Below are 21,045 nucleotides of genomic sequence, written 5' to 3'. Positions count from 1 at the left end.
TGTTGAGCACCTTCGAAAACAAAAAAATTTAATGTGGAAATCATTTGCTGGGTTTATTTTTCAGTCTTCCATTTCATATTATGATAGTTTTAGCAAAGAATATGTATTTATACCATTTTCCTGAAGGAAATTGTGATGATCTCTGTTAATATCATTTATCTCGTTAGCCGACAATCTATATTGAAATTCTGATATTTAGCTGCCATTTTTCTGTAAGATTATTTGTTTTACTAGAAGAATTATACATGCAGACCTATTGATTTCAACAATTTTTGAACGGATCCAGTTGTCTTGAGGACTTTTGTTACTGATTATTTCGAGAATATTCCAACGACGTAAATCTGAATTAGACTGCAAAGAAGAAAAGAATCAAGAAAATATCTCCACCGTAGGGTTTAAAAACCATAACTACTCGGTTCTTCTTGACATAAATTTTGCAATGTCAAAAGGACATAAATCACGCTTAGAATATATAAAACGTAGGTCACCTTTTTTAGTGTTACATTCCTAATTTATTCGATTTCAAAGAGAAGAAGAGCTACGAATATTCTCCAACATTTTAGCTTTCCGAAGGAGTAGTAAAAACCCAGAATTGACACACTCAAAGTAATGTAACGCCTCGTGCTGTTGCTATCGGCTTAGTTACGTTCTTTTTTTGCAGTAAAGTTTGAAAAACATATTCTGGAAAATTCCATTGATGATTTTAAGCATTTCCTCCAACGCATTGAGTATAACGTACTGAGAATGTATGTGTGAATCATAAATAAATGAAAATCTAGTATATTGAAACGTAGAAATGCATCAGTCATAAGAAAATTAATTGAGGGACCTCAAGGCAAGTGCGGGCGGACTCTCGGCCTCTTTTCACTGGTGGCCATCGAACATTGAATTTATGTATTTTTTTATTTATCTTAAAATATTTCAAGGTTCTACGGGGCAAACGAACTATAAAAAATTAATTTTACTGCACTAATTATTCGTTTTTAGGCATATATAATCGATCTTCAACGTATGAAAAACCTCACTTCAATAGTCTGCAACTTTGAAAACTCATAGTAGGCTCATCATAAAAGTACACCCTTATGAATTTAACTGGAGTAATTTAATTCACGGGTCAAACCTTGTGGATCAAGTGAAAGATATAAACGAACCCACTCAATTCTGAATTTCTGTCACAATTTTCTCTTCTTGAATTTCGTCTTCCTCTACTATTTTCATACGAGCAATCACCCTTTGATTTTATGAGTATCGAACATGTCTTAAAATGATTTCGAGACTCACATTTTGTGGTTTTTTTTTCCAAATTAGAACGCAAGCCGAGGCCAACAACATCAACAAACAATATTCAGTAGTATTTTGTAACTCAGAAATTCATAAATAATTTAACAGTATGGACTATCATATTATATATTAGCATTTATTTCTCGTAATATATTTCACATGGCTATTGCATATATTTCAAACAACTTAAATATTTTTTTTTTCAATTACATTTAACAATTCCGCAAATATGTCTCAAAAGATGCCCATTGGAGATCCCAAGAGCTTTGACAAGACATTCTGGTATTTATGTTTCAACGTTTCCGGCAGGTTAGCGCTAATGTGATCGATAAAATTGTAAGTGTGGAGACGCAATGCCAGGTATCCTCCGTACTTTCGCTCCTTGTCTCCTTTGTGGAATAGACCAACACCTTCTAGTGGTGAACTAGGTGATGTGACCACTGGTTGGATATCCCAAAAAGGAATGGCAGTTTGTCCAGCATCCTTCTTTAGATCCGTTTTTTGGAACTGCACGAAGAGATTTGGTTTCGTCGTTGGCAAATTTTGGAAATTATTGCCAGGATGACCTGGATGGTCAAACGTGAGTTCCTCCCTATGAAAAATTGTACCACGATTCAAGATTAGTTTTTTTCCTATCTTTTTTCTTATTTAAGGCATTTTTAAACCATTTGGTTTACTCCGCCATCTATCCTCTACCTAACCTTGCGGTTGTGGCCGACTTGCTACACTATACCGCATTTGCCCCCGCAAAAGAGACGAAGGAAACCACAGAAAACCTCTGTCGGTACAGTCGATTCCTCTATTAGGAACCTCCCGCTCGTTCAGAGCCGAGATGAGACAGACCCCACCAGAATCCGCCCAAGGCGAGCCCCTTAACCCCCTTTACCGGAAGTTAAGAGTCCCGCTAGTCGGGATCCGAAGCCCAGATACCCTTTCGAGCCCCCAACCCCTATTATCAGAAGTTAAAAAACCCGACTGGACTGGGATTCGAATCCACGACCTCCTAGTGGCCAAGCCGAACTAACGATTTAGCCACTGGGACCATTGGACGTCGGTTTCCTATCTTTTTCTAATGAATAAAATACCTGGCTCGTGGGGGTTCGGCACTTATCCATCTGGCAGATTCTTTTAATGACAAATTCCCTGCGGCATAATCAAACGGTATGGACAAAACCTCGAGACGAATCGGATTATACTTCTCTATCGATGGATCTCTTGAGTGCCGGAATCGAACCCCTGAAATTATATTGAAAATTCGTTTTATTGATACGTCCGAACATCACTTTTTTTATGACTTTACCTACGACGACGTGGCCCTTCGGTACCGTAACATCATCTAAATGCATTATTCTTCCTTCACGGTGAATGGAATCAAAATCTTTGCCTTGCTCCAATACCCTTCCTCCGTGGGAATATGTACCCGATTGTAGATGGTTTAAATCTTTGAGAGGCACCCATCTTTCACTTCCCTTCAAAATCATTCCTTCTGGTTGAAGTTTTCCTTCCTTAATTTGAATATGAATTACGCTTTCTTTCTTGACAATTTGAACGCCCACGACCACCCTAAAAACACATCACTCATTTGAAAATTGATGAATCAATGCAGAATCATTTACACCTATTGATAAAATAAATGTCATTAACATGTTATTTTGTATGTTCGCCTCTGAAGGGAGGAAATTGATAATCGCCACTGTTGGATCGCCTGTCCTAAGAGCCTCGCAATTGCAAAGACAATAGTCACAGGAGAACAAACCGCGTGGCCACGATGATAGTGTTTGCTGGAATCCATGACATTCGCTGTCATTTCCCCAGACTTTTCCATCCGCCTGCTTAATCCATTTATATCTATTTGGAAAGCCACCATTCTGGAAAAAATACAAAAAAATTAGTTCTACTGTTTTTTATGATGACAAATGACGGAATTATGTAATCACCTCGATACAAATGTCCAGTTTCCTAGTAGCAGGAACGCAATATGTAACAGCACCATTGCAGTTTGGTTGATCACGGTATGTATGGGGATAATTTACCCTCCTTCGNTTCAGAGCCGAGATGAGACAGACCCCACCAGAATCCGCCCAAGGCGAGCCCCTTAACCCCCTTTACCGGAAGTTAAGAGTCCCGCTAGTCGGGATCCGAAGCCCAGATACCCTTTCGAGCCCCCAACCCCTATTATCAGAAGTTAAAAAACCCGACTGGACTGGGATTCGAATCCACGACCTCCTAGTGGCCAAGCCGAACTAACGATTTAGCCACTGGGACCATTGGACGTCAGTTTCCTATCTTTTTCTAATGAATAAAATACCTGGCTCGTGGGGGTTCGGCACTTATCCATCTGGCAGATTCTTTTAATGACAAATTCCCTGCGGCATAATCAAACGGTATGGACAAAACCTCGAGACGAATCGGATTATACTTCTCTATCGATGGATCTCTTGAGTGCCGGAATCGAACCCCTGAAATTATATTGAAAATTCGTTTTATTGATACGTCCGAACATCACTTTTTTTATGACTTTACCTACGACGACGTGGCCCTTCGGTACCGTAACATCATCTAAATGCATTATTCTTCCTTCACGGTGAATGGAATCAAAATCTTTGCCTTGCTCCAATACCCTTCCTCCGTGGGAATATGTACCCGATTGTAGATGGTTTAAATCTTTGAGAGGCACCCATCTTTCACTTCCCTTCAAAATCATTCCTTCTGGTTGAAGTTTTCCTTCCTTAATTTGAATATGAATTACGCTTTCTTTCTTGACAATTTGAACGCCCACGACCACCCTAAAAACACATCACTCATTTGAAAATTGATGAATCAATGCAGAATCATTTACACCTATTGATAAAATAAATGTCATTAACATGTTATTTTGTATGTTCGCCTCTGAAGGGAGGAAATTGATAATCGCCACTGTTGGATCGCCTGTCCTAAGAGCCTCGCAATTGCAAAGACAATAGTCACAGGAGAACAAACCGCGTGGCCACGATGATAGTGTTTGCTGGAATCCATGACATTCGCTGTCATTTCCCCAGACTTTTCCATCCGCCTGCTTAATCCATTTATATCTATTTGGAAAGCCACCATTCTGGAAAAAATACAAAAAAATTAGTTCTACTGTTTTTTATGATGACAAATGACGGAATTATGTAATCACCTCGATACAAATGTCCAGTTTCCTAGTAGCAGGAACGCAATATGTAACAGCACCATTGCAGTTTGGTTGATCACGGTATGTATGGGGATAATTTACCCTCCTTCGATTCTTCCCTACGGGCTCCTGCAGAGTGCAATCGAACATACATTTTTCTTGAGGATCTATATCTGCTTCATTGACGAGATAAGATTGGAAGAGTCGATGCAGCTGGATGTACGTATGGCCTGAAAATATCGTAAGTTAGCGAAAATGGATTCAACATCTAAAAAAAAAGCAAGTTGCAATTTGAACTTTTGAAAGTTCAGACGGACCCTACACTCGGCTTATACCGAGGAGATTTGCGACATTCGTGAAACAAAGGGTTAAATCGAGACTTTCAAAAGCCTCAAATTGAGATTTTTGAAAGTTTCAAGTTGAGATTTTCAGAACTAAACTTGAAGAAGAATTCTAAAAGTCTGAACTTTGTAATCAGATCTTCAAAAATCTTAAATTAAGACCTTTAAAGGTGTCAATTTGAGACTTCTAGGTTTAAATTAACAGGTTCATGTCTGAAACTCAGACTTTCGGAACTTTCAACGTGAAACTTCCAGGCTTGACATTACAACTTTGGAAAATCTCATTTTAAGACCTTTGAAATCTTAAATTGAGGTAGTATTTTCGCAGATGATTGATGATGGAGAAAACTACCTTCTCTGTGTCCGCCCTTGGGGTCGCAGCGGCGAATGGTGTTCGAAGCCACTTTCATTGCTGCTGTCACCGCTAATATATAATCCTGTATTCTCGATACCAATCGCGTCTCTATGATATCCACTTCTCCCTGATACTTCTCTGAATGACGATAAATTATTAGTTGTCGAGAATTGTAATATGATTGAGTTATTTAGACCGTTGAAGAAAAAAATTCATTTTTGATAGTTAACATTATGATAATCTGAGAGGTCTCTAGCAAGTTCAAAATTGGAAAACATAGTGTTGCTAATTTTTCTCAAATATACATGTACCCAGTCATGAACGGTGCTATTACCAACGTATTTAATGTTTCATTTATGACGATTTGGAATAGGCTATGTGCACTCAGGCGATCATACTATTACCCCATTAATATAGAAAATCACGATAACCAATCTTTCGGATTTCTAAACGATACCTCCATCGAACGTTGACTGTAATCCGTATGCAGAGACAGCCATGATAAATCCTCTCAATTCCGTGAGAGCAGCCATGTGATACATTTGGTAGAGTTCTTGTTGAGGTGAAAGGCCTCCATCGCAAATCAGCAATGCAGTTTCCTGCGGTAATTTTGAACTTATTAATTTCAGCTGTACAGCATTGTTAAATAATTGGGAGAATCGTCAACTTACGCCTTCGAGCTTCAGCATTGTCGTGAATAAACTCTCCATAATAGGTCCTGTCCTGCCTGGGATGAAGAGTCCATAGAGCTGGCTAAGCCAACTCTGGAGACCATCGTGCGCTCTAGTTGCCGAATCGATAAAAGCCTTTATCGTATTATTGCTGAAGTTTGTAAGATTCTTCGAGTACGCGAGGTAGTTGCTCCACATTTCATCGACATTCACAATATTTTTGTGCACATCAGAGATTGCGTTGTTTAATTTTTCAGTAAGTGTAATTCTGGAGACCAAAGATTCCACCATCATGTCTAATCGCTGAGTCAGACGTGATTCAAATCCTCCAATCTGATCGGATACTTCAGCCACTTTGCTCAATATTTCTTCGATTTTCTCGCTGCCATCGTCTGTAAATGCCTTCTGGAGGTCATAGGCCTTTTTCACCTTGCCTCCTAGTGAATTTACGAACCCGGCGACTTTCCATAGTGTCTGCAAACTCCCTGGGACCGCAATTCCAAATATTGCCGGGACAATACTATTAACTTGACAACCCAACGACAACACCGTTAACGATAATAATAACATCGTGCTTGATTTTTACTTTGGCAGCGAAGTGAAAACAATGTAGCATTCTCTCAATCGATGCGGGTTTATATATTGATCTCAAATCGGCTTGATTGCGATGATCATTTCTTCTATAATCGTCGAAATCCCATTTACGATAAATAAACGCTCACAAACTATTTATATGCTGTTACTCAGCAACAAATGAGTTAGTATCACCATATTATTAAGAAATCAAAATGGTTATAATGTTTATACATCACTGTATAAACATGTTTATACATCACTATATTTTTAGCACTGATAATGGCTATTTAAAGAATATTTTTTTGACTCATGAGAATTAATAGCGGTTGGTATATAAAAAGCTCATACCTCCAATTTCTGATTTGACTAGGAAAGCCTTGAAACGAGATTTCTAAACCGTAGTTTAATGGATTTAATCCAATTGCTTAATCAATAAAAATCATGGTTTTTTTTATTTTTTTACTATAGACGTCCCTTGTGAAACAATTTTAAATTTGCAATATACTACTGGACATACAAATGGAGAAATTATGGATGAGAGAGTGAGACAAAATGATCCAAGAAAATGAAACAAGAGTCACAAGGGTCAATTGGGCGATACAAGCAGAGCATTCACGGGGGTCACAGGAAGTCGAATTTTTCATAGATGAATAATTTCCAAGTCCACTCAATTTTTAATCCCTTTCACTGTCTGTTTCTTCGATCTTAAGCCAAATTATCACATTACGATTGAATATGTATCGAACATGTGTTAAAATGAGGAATATCTTGTGTTCATTTACGGTGCTTGCAACATATTAAATTGAAGGAAAAAAGTATATGTTGCAAATTCATCAAATTATTTATATACATGACCGATAAATAATTCAAAAGTTTGAAAAATTTCATTCGTTTTTTTTACGTTAAAATGAAGATCGAGAGCTCAACGGCCATGATATCAGCAAAGTGATCCAAGACGCCATTTTTTATATTGTGTGTTATTTATTCGAGTACAAAAGGAAATCGAAGCTGTAATGCATCTTCCGGCAATACTGTGCGTTGCTAGCCCTTGAAAATGATCATTCAAGCAGTAATGTGATTGTTTCCACTGACGATTTGTTCATTAGGCATTAAAGAGTGATTTTTTTTCAATCTCGTAATGAATATGTTGTGACTCGATTAGAATGACGCGATTTCCATTATATTCTGATCGAATCGAAAAGCCATTAACAACACTTTTCCCAAACATGATTTCATCATTTTTAGTCATCATTTTTTGAGTCATCAGGAGATCCAAGCAAAACATTCATGGGTATGAACTAAGATTTCTCACAGTTGATTTTTTGTAAGTGAACGTTATAATTGCAGCGAGGTACCTACAACCGGCTCCACCAGTTCTTGATTGTTTTCAAGCTGAATATTTTTATTTTGGAAGATTTTCATTACAGTATTCATTACGATTTTAATATTTAATATTTAATTTAGAAGACAATATTGCTCCAAATTCGGATAGGATAATAATACAGAAACTCATAGTATGATAAACAATTAGGTTCGTCACTCGGTTGAACCCAACTTTCCAGACAAATGAAAATTTATCTCGCCGGAAGACTTTTTTCAGCCGTATGAGCAAAATAATAATTTTTCATCTTGAAAAATCGTTTGTATAGGCCTCACACAGAACCCGTTGGTGAGTACAAAGGTTCACGATAAATCTGCTCATACGATTTTTCTACATTATCTGGCAACGTGGCATTGAGGTTATAAGTGAAATCAAAGGAGAGGAGCCGCAATGCGAGGTATCCTCCGTAGAATCCATCTCTGTGGCCTTTGTGGAATAGACCAACACCTGAAAGTGGAAAAGCAGGGGATGTGACCACTTCTTGAATATCCCAAAATGGAATCGTGCTTTGTCCAGCGTCCTTCTTCGGGTCTGATTCTCGGAACTCAACGAAAAGATTGGGCTGCAACGTCGGCAGATTTTGATTATGCTTGACAGGAATATCAGGCTTTTCGAACTTAACTTTCATCCTGCCAAAAATGATACCAACATTAGAGAAGAATTAGAGCTTTCCAACTTTTCATCAAAGGATAAGGTACCTCTTTTGATTGCCATCTACACCCATCCATTTGGGCTCATCACCCATTAAATTTGACAATTTCCCTCTCTCATAGTCAAACCGCTTGTACATAATTTCGAGACGAATCGGATTATCCGATTCTATCTTCGAGTCTCTTAAGTGGTTAAATCGAACCCCTAGAATACCGTCGATGGATTGTTGAATTAAATTATACAACTGTTCAAGTTCGAAACAACTTACCTACAACGACGTGGCCTTCTGGAGCCATAACATCATCCAAATTTATTGCTCTCTCAGCACCTCTGATGAAATCAAAATCTACCCTTCTTCTCATCCGCATGTTTTTCGGTGGATCATCTATCCAATATCTTCCAAAGTAACCGGCTTCCTCATATCGCATCTTTTCGATAGGCTGCCATGATTGACTGCCCTTTTCAATCATACCTTGAGGTTGAAGTCGTCCTTGCTGAATTTGCAGATGAATCATTCCAAATTGTTGAACTAGTCGGACACCTGTAACCACCCTAAAAACATCTCATCAATCTTATAATCGATGAAAAATGATAAATTCATCAGTATTTATTGCTAAAAAAGTGACTAACATGTTGTCGTTGAGATTGACTTGAGCTGTACGGAAACTAATGGCTCTTTTTGCTTTACTCTTTGCTCTGTTAGCCTCGCAGGTGCAAACACAATAATCACATCTGTAAAATCCGCGAATCCATCCACTTGGCGCTAACACTCGACTACGGCAACCACCACTGTCATCTCCTTTGAGTGATCCATCAGATTCTTTGAACCAATTATATCGTCTTGGGTATTCCTGAGAATATCCAATAATTATTCCTCTCTTTAGCTCTCGGTGATGAAACGAGTGGGGAATTACTCTAATTTAGACACAGTAGAATGGTTCTTCCTAATAAATGTGCAATTTAATTGCAAATCGCAAAGATGATTTTTGCAAAATGCCGATATCTCAAAAATTTCGAATATTTTGTTTCGAACTTTCTAGCTGACAAAACCTTGATTAAATCTGAACTGATGGAAAGAATACAAACTCAGAAGAAGAATATCACATTTGATCATTTAGTTATCAAAAAACTCGGAAAAAACACACTCATAATCAGGCGTGAAAACTGGGCTAGGGCTAGTGAATTTTGATTAGCGATCAATCATAGTTATTCTCATACGAATACCTGTATACTGCAAATTCAATCATTACGATATTTCCATTCCAACGAAAAAACGAGAATTTTCTATAATTACCGCTGTACAAATTTTCATTTTTCCGCCTCCATATCTGCAATCCACGACATCACCCATGCAGTTTCTTGTATAATCGTAGTCAAGATAGTCGCCGACAGACCTTAGGAACGTAGTCCTCCCTATAGTTCCACACTTGTCTCTACACGAATCATCAGGATGTATATCTGCTTCGGCGACGACATACGTTTGGAAGAGTTCCTCGAACTCCACAAAACTTTCTCCTGAAGGTATGATAGATTAGCATTACTGGATTGAATGATAATATGGAGAGTTACCTCTCTTAAATCCGCTCTTGGGATCACAGCGGCGAATCTTGTTTGAAGCTATTTTCATCGCTTCTTTCGTAGCCAATAAATAATCTCGTGTCCTCATTGTGAATCGCGCCTGCATCGCATCCACTTCGGCATTATACGCTCCTAGAAAGACAAAAATGATGACTCCGAAAAAAATCATAGTAGTGAATCGTATATTCAACATTTGACTTTCGTATATTTAACGATACCTTTTTCATATATTGGCCGCAATCCATAAGCATAGGCAGTTATGACAAATCCTCGTAATTCGGTAAGAGCAACGCTGTAATAGATTTGGTAAACTGCCTCTTGATTTGAGAGGCCTTCATCGCAGCTTATCAATTGAGTTTCCTGTGATGATGTTCAACTATTTCATTTTCTCGGCTATGTAATATAAGATGATAAAAGGACTTGTAACTCACGCGCTCATGCTTCAGCATCGTCATCAACAGACTTTCCCTAATATGTGCTGTCCTGAGCGGGACAAGCAATCGATGCATTTGACTGAGCAAATCTTGCAAGCCACCTTGCTGTGGTCCAGTCGCCGCAGTGATGAAAGCTTTTATCGTATTAGTGTTGAAACTCCTACGTTTCTGCGAATACTTAAGATAGTTGTCCCACATAGTGTCGATTGCTACAACAGTTTTGTGCAATTCGAGGAACGAGGAGTCAAGTTTCTGAACAAGTGTAATTCGGGCAACCAAGGACTCCACTATGCTGTCCAATCTCTGATCCAATCGTGATTCAAATCCTTCAATTTGATCGGATAGTTCAACTACGTGACTCAATATTTTGTCTATTCTCTCGCTGGTATCGTCCGTTAAGCTTTTGTAAGCGCTGTATCCGTCCTTTATTTTACTTCCAACATTGAAACCAAATTTTGCGAGTTTCCATAAGTCAGTAAGACTTGGCATCATGAATGGCTCCACATGCACTAGAGGCACGATTAACATCAGCCGTAATAGCAACATTTTGCTAGATCCTTACTTTCCAAGATCAGTTGAGGATACTGCCACCTTCCGTCCATTGAGATGGTTATTTATACAAACCGACCAGGCGTATGCCAACACATGAGTATTTTAAAAAAAGTATCAGTTTTTCATCTGCGACATTTTTATGAATCCGAAACAGCATAAATATTGAAATACCGTTAACCCATCAGCACGTGCGCTATGCCATCAATATTATCGCTCGTCTAGTATGCATAGAAAAATGTTGCCAATGCCCGAGACAGGCGGTGCTGTTCCCAGCTCTGATACATGAGTCCCGGACTCGTAACACTCAAAAATTTTGGCGAAGTGGAAGAAAATGTTTTCTTTCTTATTCAACCCTGAACAACAGATAATTTTCATCGCCATTGGAGTATAATAGTAATACAGAAGAGTCGCTTGGGGTATTAAAGGAATTATATATCAGTATTTGCATTTGCAGAGTATATTTCATACAGGATGAAAATTGATATGAGAGAATATCTTATATGCAGGCATGCTATGTTTTATAATATTCTACGGGGATATCACATAGCTTAGGAATGATTCTTTTTCTTCATAGAGTTATAAACACAAACTCTTGTTTATCTTCTAACAAACGATTACGAAAAATATATCACACAAGTTTGTCGAATCGTCAAACGTGAATCGCGTAAACAAACGGTAATGATTCGCGATACTAATAACTTACATGTACTGTTGCATGTATACTTTTGAGAAATTATGCTCAGCATGCAATTTAGACAAGGTCATACTCATTCGTCTATTTGTTTATCCTCACGAATATTTCGAGATGTTAGTTTTAAAATGTGCATATGTTATCAGGACGGTAAATGAAGGCAATATTCTTGATTTTATCTCAGTCTTCTTGATATAAATCAGAGCAAGTATTCAGATCCATTATTAGGCCAATGATTGATTGGGAAAAAAATTGACCGCAATACATCCATTCTCATAGTCAATGTCCAAGAACTTACGGCGAAATGGATCAAAAGGGTCAAGAGAGAATGTCGCTTCGCTGTCCCCGCATAGAAAAAAAATATAATCTACAACTTTATATCTTGAATATATTCGTCTTGTATACCAGGTATATTCTAGATAAATGTTGGATATATGTACACACATATATCCAACATATATCTCTAATATTGCATTTTTCTTTGGACCTTATTCTCCCCTATTACCTCCTCGAGTCGTATATCTACCTTATTCGCCCCTATTACCTCCTTGAGATATTTTTTCCTTCTTTCTTCATCCTATACATCCTGAATAACTCCTTATATGAACCTGCGTCATCCTAAAGACGTAAAAACCCTTCTCAACTGATACTTTTTCCCCCTTCTCCTGTCGAATGAAAAGGAATCATAAATCCCCTGAATTAACCCTGATAGCCAGGATGATCTGTTTGTAGGTTCTTTCCAGGGGGGATGGAGTGGAAAACATTTTAGGCGGTGCAGGCGATAATTAGGTTTAACACACCTTCTGTTTTCCTCCTGAACCCTCGGAATTTGGAAATAACTCGCACGTTCAGGCGGAAACCAGGGGGTCTTTCTGAATGTAAATACACCCTAACTTCATCCTAGTCCTCCTACTCATGATGGGTGTTCAAGGGGGAATTCAGGTCCTAATATTCGACTCGGGTTCCCATTGTGTACTAATTTTTTTGTTTGCATTTCCAAATTGAAGGAGTAATATCTTATAGACTGTTACAAACTAGAGACTGCTGGTTATTGTAGAAGTTTAAAACATGTTATTGAATAAAAATTCGTGGATCAAATTGAAATTATTTATTCAAGAATGCATTAATTGCTACTTTTCATTGCCCCTCGTACATTATCCATGCTCATGATATATTTCTTTACATTATATTGTATAACTTTTTGAAACCTCAAAGGACACCAGTTGGTGTGTACAAGGGCGCTCTATAGATCTGCTCATAGGCGTTTTGCAAATCTTGCGGCACCGTGGTATTGAGGTTATCGGCGAATTCAAGAGAGAGTAGTCGTAACGCAAGGTAACCTCCATAGAGTCCATCCCTGTGCCCTTTGTGGAAAATACCAACCCCTTGGAGTGCAAAACTGGGTATTGTGATCACGTCTTGTATATCCCAGAATGGGATCGTACTTTGTCCTGCGTCCTTCTTCAAATCTGATGCTTGAAAATTCACGTAGAGATTTGGTGCTAGCGTTGGCAGATTTTGTCCATGTTTGGTCGGGACATCTGGTNTCCCATTGTGTACTAATTTTTTTGTTTGCATTTCCAAATTGAAGGAGTAATATCTTATAGACTGTTACAAACTAGAGACTGCTGGTTATTGTAGAAGTTTAAAACATGTTATTGAATAAAAATTCGTGGATCAAATTGAAATTATTTATTCAAGAATGCATTAATTGCTACTTTTCATTGCCCCTCGTACATTATCCATGCTCATGATATATTTCTTTACATTATATTGTATAACTTTTTGAAACCTCAAAGGACACCAGTTGGTGTGTACAAGGGCGCTCTATAGATCTGCTCATAGGCGTTTTGCAAATCTTGCGGCACCGTGGTATTGAGGTTATCGGCGAATTCAAGAGAGAGTAGTCGTAACGCAAGGTAACCTCCATAGAGTCCATCCCTGTGCCCTTTGTGGAAAATACCAACCCCTTGGAGTGCAAAACTGGGTATTGTGATCACGTCTTGTATATCCCAGAATGGGATCGTACTTTGTCCTGCGTCCTTCTTCAAATCTGATGCTTGAAAATTCACGTAGAGATTTGGTGCTAGCGTTGGCAGATTTTGTCCATGTTTGGTCGGGACATCTGGTTCGTTGAACTTAACTTGCGTCCTAGAAGTTACATTAACATTTAGAAATATCTTCTACTCTTTCTTCAGTGCATAATGTACCTTTTCTTATTGTCCTCTACACCAATCCATTTAGCTGGCTTCCACCGTGAAGGCGTCACTTTTCCTTCCTCGAAATCAAATGGTACGGCCAAGACCTCAAGACGGATAGGATTATCTTTCGTTATCTTTGCATCTTTCGCCTGTTGGAATCGAACCCCTGAAATTTTACCGAAGAATGGTTATACCGAATAATAGATACATCCAGTTTGTGCTCATCTTACCGATGACAACGTGACCCGGCGGGCCCGAAACATCATCTAAATTTACTGTCTTCTTATCACCCTTGAAGAACTCAAAATCTCTTCCCTGTACTTGCAGTGCCTTTTTGGCTCCTCTCATCAGGTAATATCCACCTGCAGACCCCAACTGAGCATACTGAAATTCTGGAAGCGGCACCCATCTATCACTGCCCTTCAAAATCGTTCCTTGTGGTTGGAGTTTTCCCTCGCGAACTTGAATAAGAATCATTTTCTCTTTCTGAACTACTCTGACGCCTGTGACTACCCTGAAAAATGTTTACTTTGATAATCAATAACAATGGTAACATTTAAAATTTTTGATGAATAAGTGATTAACATGTTGTTGACCGCATCTGATCGTGAAGGAAGAAAACTGATAGCCCTCTTTCCGCGACTGAATTTTCTATCAGCCTCACAGGTACAAATACAATAGTCACATTTGTAGAATCCACGGATCCATCCTTTCGGCCAATTCGTTTGTCCAGGGCAACCAACACTATTATCTCCTGAGACTGTGCCATCATCCTCTTTGAACCAGTAATATCGTCTGGAGTTGTTGGTTACGTATCTCTAAGACAAATGTCCAAAACTGATGTATTCAGCTCTTTACGATAAAATCCGAAAGTATTCCTTAATTACCGTATCACAGACTGTCATTTTTCCTCCACCATATCTGCAATCTCTGATAGTACCCCAGCAAGGCCTATCATAATTGTAATTAACGTAGCTATCTGTCTTCCTGCGGTATGTCTGCGTCCCTATCGATCCGCAAGTTTCTTTACACGAATCGTCAGGATGTATATCTGCTTCATTGATTATATACGTTTGGAAGAGTTCGTCCATCTCCACAAACGATATTCCTGCAAGCATGCAATATTAGCTGAAATCCATCGAATGATAATGATGAGAGTCACCTTTTTTATGTCCGCCCTTAGGATCGCAGCGGCGAATTCGGTTCGAAGCTATCTTCATTGCTTCTTTGGTAGCCACCAAATAGTCTCGTGACCTCATTGTGAATCGTGCCTCCAACGAATTCACTTCTTCAGTGTACTTTCCTTAATGGTAAAGAACTATCAGTGCTCGAACGCCGACAAAATCAACATTTTCGAATTCGAAATGATACCATTTTCATATTTGGGTCGTAATCCGTAAGCATAGGCAGCCATGACGAAGCCTCGTAATTCGGTGAGAGCAACACTGTAATAAATTTGGTAGATCGCCTGTTGATGTGAGATGGGTTCGTCACAGGTTATCAACTCAGTCTCCTGTAAGATTTCCAATGAACCAGTTCATTCATTTATTTAATAGAATAAAGATGACAGAATCGTCAACTTACGCGCTCGTACTTCAGCATAGTTAGGAACAGACTGTCCCTGATATGTTGCGTCCTGAGTGGGACAACCAATCGATGCATCTGATTGAGCAATTTCTGGAGACCACCTTGCTGGTCTCCAGTCGCCAATTTGATGAAAGATTTGAGTGTGTTACTATTAAAATTTTCACGATTCTGTGAGTACTTCATGTAATTGTCCCACAGATGATCGACATCCACAATGATCTTATGCAGCTCGAGGAAAGTGTTGTCAAGTTTTTGAATAAGTGTAATCCTTGAGACCAGAGTTTCCACTATAACGTCCAATCTCTGATCCAATCGCGACTCGAATCCGTCTATCTTGTTAGATATTTCAGCCACTTGGTCCAATATTTTATCGATCCTCTCGCTGGTATCGTCGTTGAGTCCTTCGATGAAATCGTAACCTGCTTTTATCTTACTTCCGACTTCCATTCCAAACTTTGCAATTTTCCACATATCACCCAGACTCGGCATCATAAATGGCGCTACTTGCGCTAGCGGCACGATGAGCACGAGCCGTAATAACAACATTTTCGTGCAGCTTTACGGTCAAGACTGGGTGAAAATGGTCGTACGTTGTTTGAGTGCGGCACAGCTTATATACAGCTTGAACCCATAAAAATTGATTAGAAATGAATGATTTCTTTATTGTCTTCTGTAGGCGTAATTCTTTATAATTGTTGTAGCTGACATAGAACAGTAAAACGTAAACATCATAGACCATAATGAACTGGAAGATATGGGGTTATAAATGGTCAATAATTTTTCCTTATCGAGTCAGGAGCGAACATTTAGATATTTGTGTTCTGAAGGACGTTTACCAACTCAATGTCTACGTCCATCACGAAATGATACATGGATTTCCATAATCTTTTTATTAGCTTACTTCATTGCCTCAATAAATTTCCTTCTTCATATTCCAACATTCATTGCCGAAGTCAATCCAACAATTTTATTATGTTCACGCGCCAATTTAATTAAAAATGAATCCCGAATATTTGTTGCAGGTTCCCATGGTGAGTCGTTCATTATTCATGGAATACCCAACACTGAATAGTCATGGGGTGGAGGAAAGGAGGGAAAATAGTCGTGCGAATGTACGTCGAGGGATGATTCGCCAGAGAGAGAACAGAGAATTCCATTTGCCTTTAAACCCATGGCAAAGTGATACGACTCGTTTTGCATTCGAATGGTGTCTCCGGTATGTATCCGAACATTTGAGAATTTTCAGTTCGATGAAGGGCAGGCGAAACGAGAAAAAGAAGGAAAGAAAAGGTTAGTGAAAAAAAAATCCCCAAATAAAAGAAGAAAATTGGTTGAGGCGATTTGCGCCCTCTAGCGGTATATATTCGGATCGTCATTAGACCGACGGTTGAGGCCGATGAATTCGGCATTTGCATTCTCGGGTAAATTCTCTCTCGACAACGAGACTTTTCCACCCGTTCTCTCCCATTTTAGCATATTCAGCGCGTAAAGTTCCTACCAACGTTGCATCGAAAATAGAGTCGTAAAACGTCGCATCCGCGACGCCGTTATGCGATCACACCGTTACCCGTAGATTTACGAGTGATTCGATCTTTTGGTATCGCTGTCTGGCCCGCTGTACCATTTTTTTTCTCGTCGTGGATAATAAAAAAGGATTAAAGGATACTTTCAGGGTAATTCAATCGGAGTGAATGGTGTTTCTGCATTTTGATGATGAATTTTTTCCTCGCCATCACTCAACGCGAACCCGAGGAATTCTCTGAACGAATAATTTCTGTTGTTCACGAGATAATTACGACATGAGATTTCCATAAATCCATCCATTTCAACATTCTCCATATTTCTCAAGTGGGATATTGACCTACTGAAGCAACCCCACTACCCGGAAGGTGCATATCATCCCTTCGTTCATTATTTACACCCTTTGCGTAGTCAAGCCGCTTGCATGAAGGAAAAAAACGCAAGTGGAGAAAGGGTTGCGTACCCTTGCACTTACTCGTCTTTTCTTCATCTCCGCGTCTTTTCAATTCGCCCCTCATTCCACCCTCACATGCACGCCCCAGTGCAAACATCCCTCACACGCATAGTCCGTCAGCTCTCGTTCTTCTCGTCTTTTTTCCCGCATTCTACCCGTAACCGTTACCAGGCAAGTGGGCCAGTGGGCTATCGAAGGTGCGTTACACCCTTCAACTTCCATTGCATCATACTGCAGTGGGATTCTTAATGATCCTGCTTGAGTATTCAGGGCCCTTCATACCGTGCATATCTCGGCTTTTCGCGCGGGGTAAGTTTGTCGTTAAAGAGCATGGAACGCTTAATTATGAGGAACTGAGGATTGTAATTAGAAGGTGTAGACCACGCGTAATTAATGTTATTTTAATGGATGTTATGGATATTTATTGAGCACAAGGACCCAAAAATTAATTAATGGGTTATTTTAATGAATGTTATTGATTTTTATCAAACCCAAGGGGCCAGAAAAGTGACAGAGTTTGTTATTTTAGAATTATTAGGGTTCTGAAAAATTTTAATGGGCCTTTTTGTAGCACAAGGGCTCAAAAAATAAGCAGTGTATCAACTGAAGGAAAAAATCATCAATATTAAACGTTATTTTTTTTTTGAACATTCGTTGTTTATAACGGAATAACTGAAATTTTTAAACATTCGGAAACATTATCTTTTTGAATAAATTTGTCACGACTTCGAACAAATGATTTTTATGGTGGAAAATTGATTGTTACTAAATTATTCATAAAAAATGCTCGTAATTTTGAAGAATTGCAATTTTTCAATTATTTCATCAATCTTCCTCTCAAAGGAAACTTTCTCTTTTTGTCAGATTTAAAACATATTTTTTAACCGTTCAATATTGAGATTCAAATTCAGACCTGCAAGGTTTAAATAATAAAATCATTGTAAAGTGTCCGGAAACTTGGGGTCATATGGGTCAAATGAAAATTCTGATGTTCTACTAAAAATTTTTTTTTTATTAGACGATTACAAAAGTATAAAAGTATTTCATATGGAGAAAAAATAGTCAAAGTACTAGGATATCCTTGAGAACGGAACTGAGAATCAGGTCCTGTCCTAGCGGAGGGTTCTATCCCAGAATAAGGGCCTGAGAGATCAATCATAAATCAGTTTCAAGTCACAAAATTTCGACGTAAGTCCCAAAATTGATAATGGGCCTTATTCTAGCGCAGGGCTTCAAAAATTATCAACTCAACAGTGGATTTTATGCTCTAGAGAGGCTGGAAATTGGGTCTTATGAAATGTAAAATGTAAAATTAACAGTGAGTCCCACTCCAGAGTTGGGCCCAGAAAACTGTATAGACTCATTGCATCATTGGGCCCATTCTAGCGCTGGGCCTGCAAAATAATTGGTTAGTCCATCTAAAAACCGAAATTTGGGAGCTTCTACATCACCTAATTGCCCTGAAAATCTCAGAAGCAAGAAGTTGATTTAATTTGTCTTTCATACATTTTAACCGGGGATTTAAACTACAGTCGGTTCAATGCCTGTGGCTTTTCCGGGTTAATGGATTACACTTTTCCAAGTCTTGAAACTTTCCGCTACGTAAGGAATGAGGATAGGGGGATGATTTCAAACTGAGCAAGGTGGAAAGAGGATAACGGAAGTGCCGGTGGTGAAACTTCAACGATGAGAATATTTCCTCGTGTATAGACTTTCCCTCACTGAGCTTTTTGGCTTTCAAAGTAACTGCCTCCACTGAAGTTGTACTAATTTAAATATCAGTTTGGTAAAGGGGGGTGTAAAGCGCGGGGTATGGGGGAGCGGCTTGTAAATCTATCAGACGTGGGTTCAAATTTATGAGCACGACGAGTGTATATGGATGTTTTATTTAGTAGCTTGCACATTTTTTTATTTTTCATTTTTCACGCACTCTTTCTGGAGGAAGAGAGAAGTGCTCGCTTGAGGACACATATAAGGTGCCTCATGAATAAAATATCAGTGTTAATGCCTTCGGCCTCCGCTATGCGTTTTTCTAACTGAAACATGTGCAGTCGAATATCCCGGAGTAAGATAAACATGACAATGAGCGATTACTTCACGTTATTCTATCGAAAAATTGCTGTTAGTCTAAAAATTTAAGTGAAAAATATTCTAGAAATGATGGAATGGCTGCCAACTGAAAAAAAAAATATTCTCAATCGGGAATTTGCCAAAAAAAAATTCTGCTCGTTAAAAAACAAGTGCCTACCCCGGATAACGAAACCACTCGTAGCCGTAAAAAAGTTGAACTGCTTAAAAATGCCAAAGCTCCCGCAAGTACTCGGTTGACAGAGGGCATATTCAGAGAGTTTTGTATCGAAGGGCTGCCCCTTTTTTTTCGTTGAAAGCCGAAAAAGATTCGGAGCGAATCTGCATTTTATTATTTCTGGCCGGGTAGTTAAGCGAGTGTACCAAGGAGGGTTAGACGTCGGAGAGGCCAAAAGGCTTCGTTGCTCGTTCAACTCGGATTTTAAACCATCTCCCACCCCCCTTTTTCCATCCTGTTGTCTCTACTTGTCCCTCCACTTCTGCAAGGAAGTGAAGAAGCAAAAGAGGGACTCGTGTCCAGGAAGAGCCAAGCGCCCGGATACGAGCGTCATTTGCATTCTAGGCTGTAAAGAGGCTAAAGCGCGCGATCGGTTTTCATCTCCCTCCATTTCTCCTCCCCCTCCCCCCTCAGCACCTCTCATTCCATCCTAAAATGACTTCTTTTCACCACGGGTAAAAATCCCTGAAGCTTATGCCAGGAATAAACTCTGACCCGACTTATCCTCAGCCATTTTCACCGCTTATTTATTATAGAAAGCCGTCTTTTTTACTTCTCATATTCCTTCCTTCTTCATCATCTCACATCGCCATAGAGTTCAAACATCAAACTTTTCTCATATCTCTTCTCTCCACCCATTCTCCACCCGTTGTTTCTCCTTTTTTTCGCAGTTCATTCCCATCCTTTCTTTTATCTTTATACTCGGTGGCTCACCACGGAAGCTAATTTCCTTTTCACATTCGATTTTCACGGCGGCCCGTTAACACCCCCTTTCTCGCGTGTCTTATACGCCGCGTTAGTAGCCACGGCAATAACTTATTGCACGTCGTGGCACTCGTGTACGACTCTTCTTCCCGGCTTTATGTTATCCAACTGCCCTTTACATCAACCAACTCTCTATTTTTTCCTCTCCAACAGACTATTCTATTTTATTTCCAAACGCATATAATATTTATTTCACTACCCTCCTGGGTTTATCACTCCACTGGCCGTTAACGCCTCCTCTATATACCCTTGGCTCCCGCACTTGTCAGGGCTTTTCGTGGTAATATCAGTATTTCTCAATCTATTGTTTTACACGGAGAAAAAAGGCGGGAAAAATTAGCAAATCAGTCAGAAAAATGGTTCTTTTTAATCAAATAAAAATGCTTATTTTAATTTCTTTTTATAGGGGAGGGTAGGGCAAAACAAACCAGGCAGGCAAAACGGACCGCAGGGCAAAAGGGACCCCTAGGGCAAAACGGACCACTGACAGAAAATTGATAATTTTTGTTTTTGCCTCCGAATGGAGCAAATTCGAAGTCATTTGTAG

General features: G+C 39.1%; 3 protein-coding genes across 4 annotated transcripts; all 3 read right to left on the bottom strand.

Moving 5' to 3' along the window:
* Positions 1 to 1,515: 1,515 nt before the first annotated feature.
* On the bottom strand, positions 1,516 to 6,418 carry LOC114841198. Its single transcript, XM_029126094.1, has 10 exons — positions 6,331 to 6,418; positions 5,803 to 6,287; positions 5,589 to 5,730; positions 5,129 to 5,269; positions 4,442 to 4,665; positions 4,149 to 4,372; positions 3,902 to 4,067; positions 3,038 to 3,149; positions 2,367 to 2,517; positions 1,516 to 1,873 (listed from the first exon to the last, which is right to left on the bottom strand). The coding sequence occupies exons 1-10, from the start codon at positions 6,416 to 6,418 to the stop codon at positions 1,516 to 1,518; spliced, it is 2,091 nt and encodes a 696-aa protein (XP_028981927.1).
* Positions 6,419 to 7,692: 1,274 nt separating this feature from the next.
* LOC107037965 lies at positions 7,693 to 10,997 on the bottom strand. 2 transcript variants are annotated; one of them, XM_015256808.1, is made up of 9 exons: positions 10,420 to 10,997; positions 10,207 to 10,348; positions 9,980 to 10,120; positions 9,705 to 9,925; positions 9,041 to 9,261; positions 8,679 to 8,962; positions 8,458 to 8,614; positions 8,000 to 8,388; positions 7,693 to 7,952 (listed from the first exon to the last, which is right to left on the bottom strand). In XM_015256808.1, exons 1-8 carry the CDS (start codon positions 10,966 to 10,968, stop codon positions 8,031 to 8,033), a joined length of 2,073 nt encoding a protein of 690 aa, XP_015112294.1. In that variant the 5' UTR covers positions 10,969 to 10,997; the 3' UTR covers positions 7,693 to 7,952; positions 8,000 to 8,030. The 2 variants fall into 2 exon arrangements, with proteins under 2 accessions (XP_015112294.1, XP_015112293.1); XM_015256807.1 differs by having other exon boundaries at positions 7,693 to 8,388.
* A 1,761-nt stretch (positions 10,998 to 12,758) lies between these two features.
* On the bottom strand, positions 12,759 to 16,028 carry LOC107038021. Its single transcript, XM_015256885.1, has 9 exons — positions 15,451 to 16,028; positions 15,238 to 15,379; positions 15,029 to 15,169; positions 14,754 to 14,974; positions 14,452 to 14,684; positions 14,097 to 14,380; positions 13,876 to 14,032; positions 13,791 to 13,816; positions 12,759 to 13,206 (listed from the first exon to the last, which is right to left on the bottom strand). Exons 1-9 carry the CDS (start codon positions 15,997 to 15,999, stop codon positions 12,875 to 12,877), a joined length of 2,085 nt encoding a protein of 694 aa, XP_015112371.1. The 5' UTR covers positions 16,000 to 16,028; the 3' UTR covers positions 12,759 to 12,874.
* Positions 16,029 to 21,045: the final 5,017 nt, after the last annotated feature.

Source organism: Diachasma alloeum, unplaced genomic scaffold (assembly GCF_001412515.2).
Source record: "Diachasma alloeum isolate Michigan unplaced genomic scaffold, Dall2.0 Dall_scaffold_00276, whole genome shotgun sequence".
NCBI lineage: Eukaryota > Metazoa > Arthropoda > Insecta > Hymenoptera > Braconidae > Diachasma > Diachasma alloeum.
This window is presented reverse-complemented; position numbering and strand designations above follow the sequence as displayed.

What these genes read in the sequence shown, in the direction of transcription:
- LOC114841198 (XM_029126094.1), bottom strand. Translation starts at nt 6,418, where the DNA reads ATGCTACATTGTTTTCACTTCGCTGCCAAAGTAAAAATCAAGCACGAT. An exon ending in TGTTGTCGTTGGGTTGTCAA is followed by an intron (nt 6,288 to 6,330) that starts GTTAATAGTATT and finishes TTGCGGTCCCAG; the next exon opens with GGAGTTTGCAGACACTATGG. An exon ending in ACTATCATCGTGGCCACGCG is followed by an intron (nt 2,518 to 3,037) that starts GTTTGTTCTCCT and finishes ATATAATTTCAG; the next exon opens with GGGTTCGATTCCGGCACTCA.
- LOC107037965 (XM_015256807.1), bottom strand. Translation starts at nt 10,968, where the DNA reads ATGTTGCTATTACGGCTGATGTTAATCGTGCCTCTAGTGCATGTGGAG. An exon ending in GTCAATCTCAACGACAACAT is followed by an intron (nt 8,963 to 9,040) that starts GTTAGTCACTTT and finishes AGATGTTTTTAG; the next exon opens with GGTGGTTACAGGTGTCCGAC. An exon ending in AGAAGGCCACGTCGTTGTAG is followed by an intron (nt 8,615 to 8,678) that starts GTAAGTTGTTTC and finishes ACGGTATTCTAG; the next exon opens with GGGTTCGATTTAACCACTTA.
- LOC107038021 (XM_015256885.1), bottom strand. Translation starts at nt 15,999, where the DNA reads ATGTTGTTATTACGGCTCGTGCTCATCGTGCCGCTAGCGCAAGTAGCG. An exon ending in CTATGCTGAAGTACGAGCGC is followed by an intron (nt 15,380 to 15,450) that starts GTAAGTTGACGA and finishes GAAATCTTACAG; the next exon opens with GAGACTGAGTTGATAACCTG. An exon ending in ACGACCCAAATATGAAAATG is followed by an intron (nt 15,170 to 15,237) that starts GTATCATTTCGA and finishes TTTACCATTAAG; the next exon opens with GAAAGTACACTGAAGAAGTG.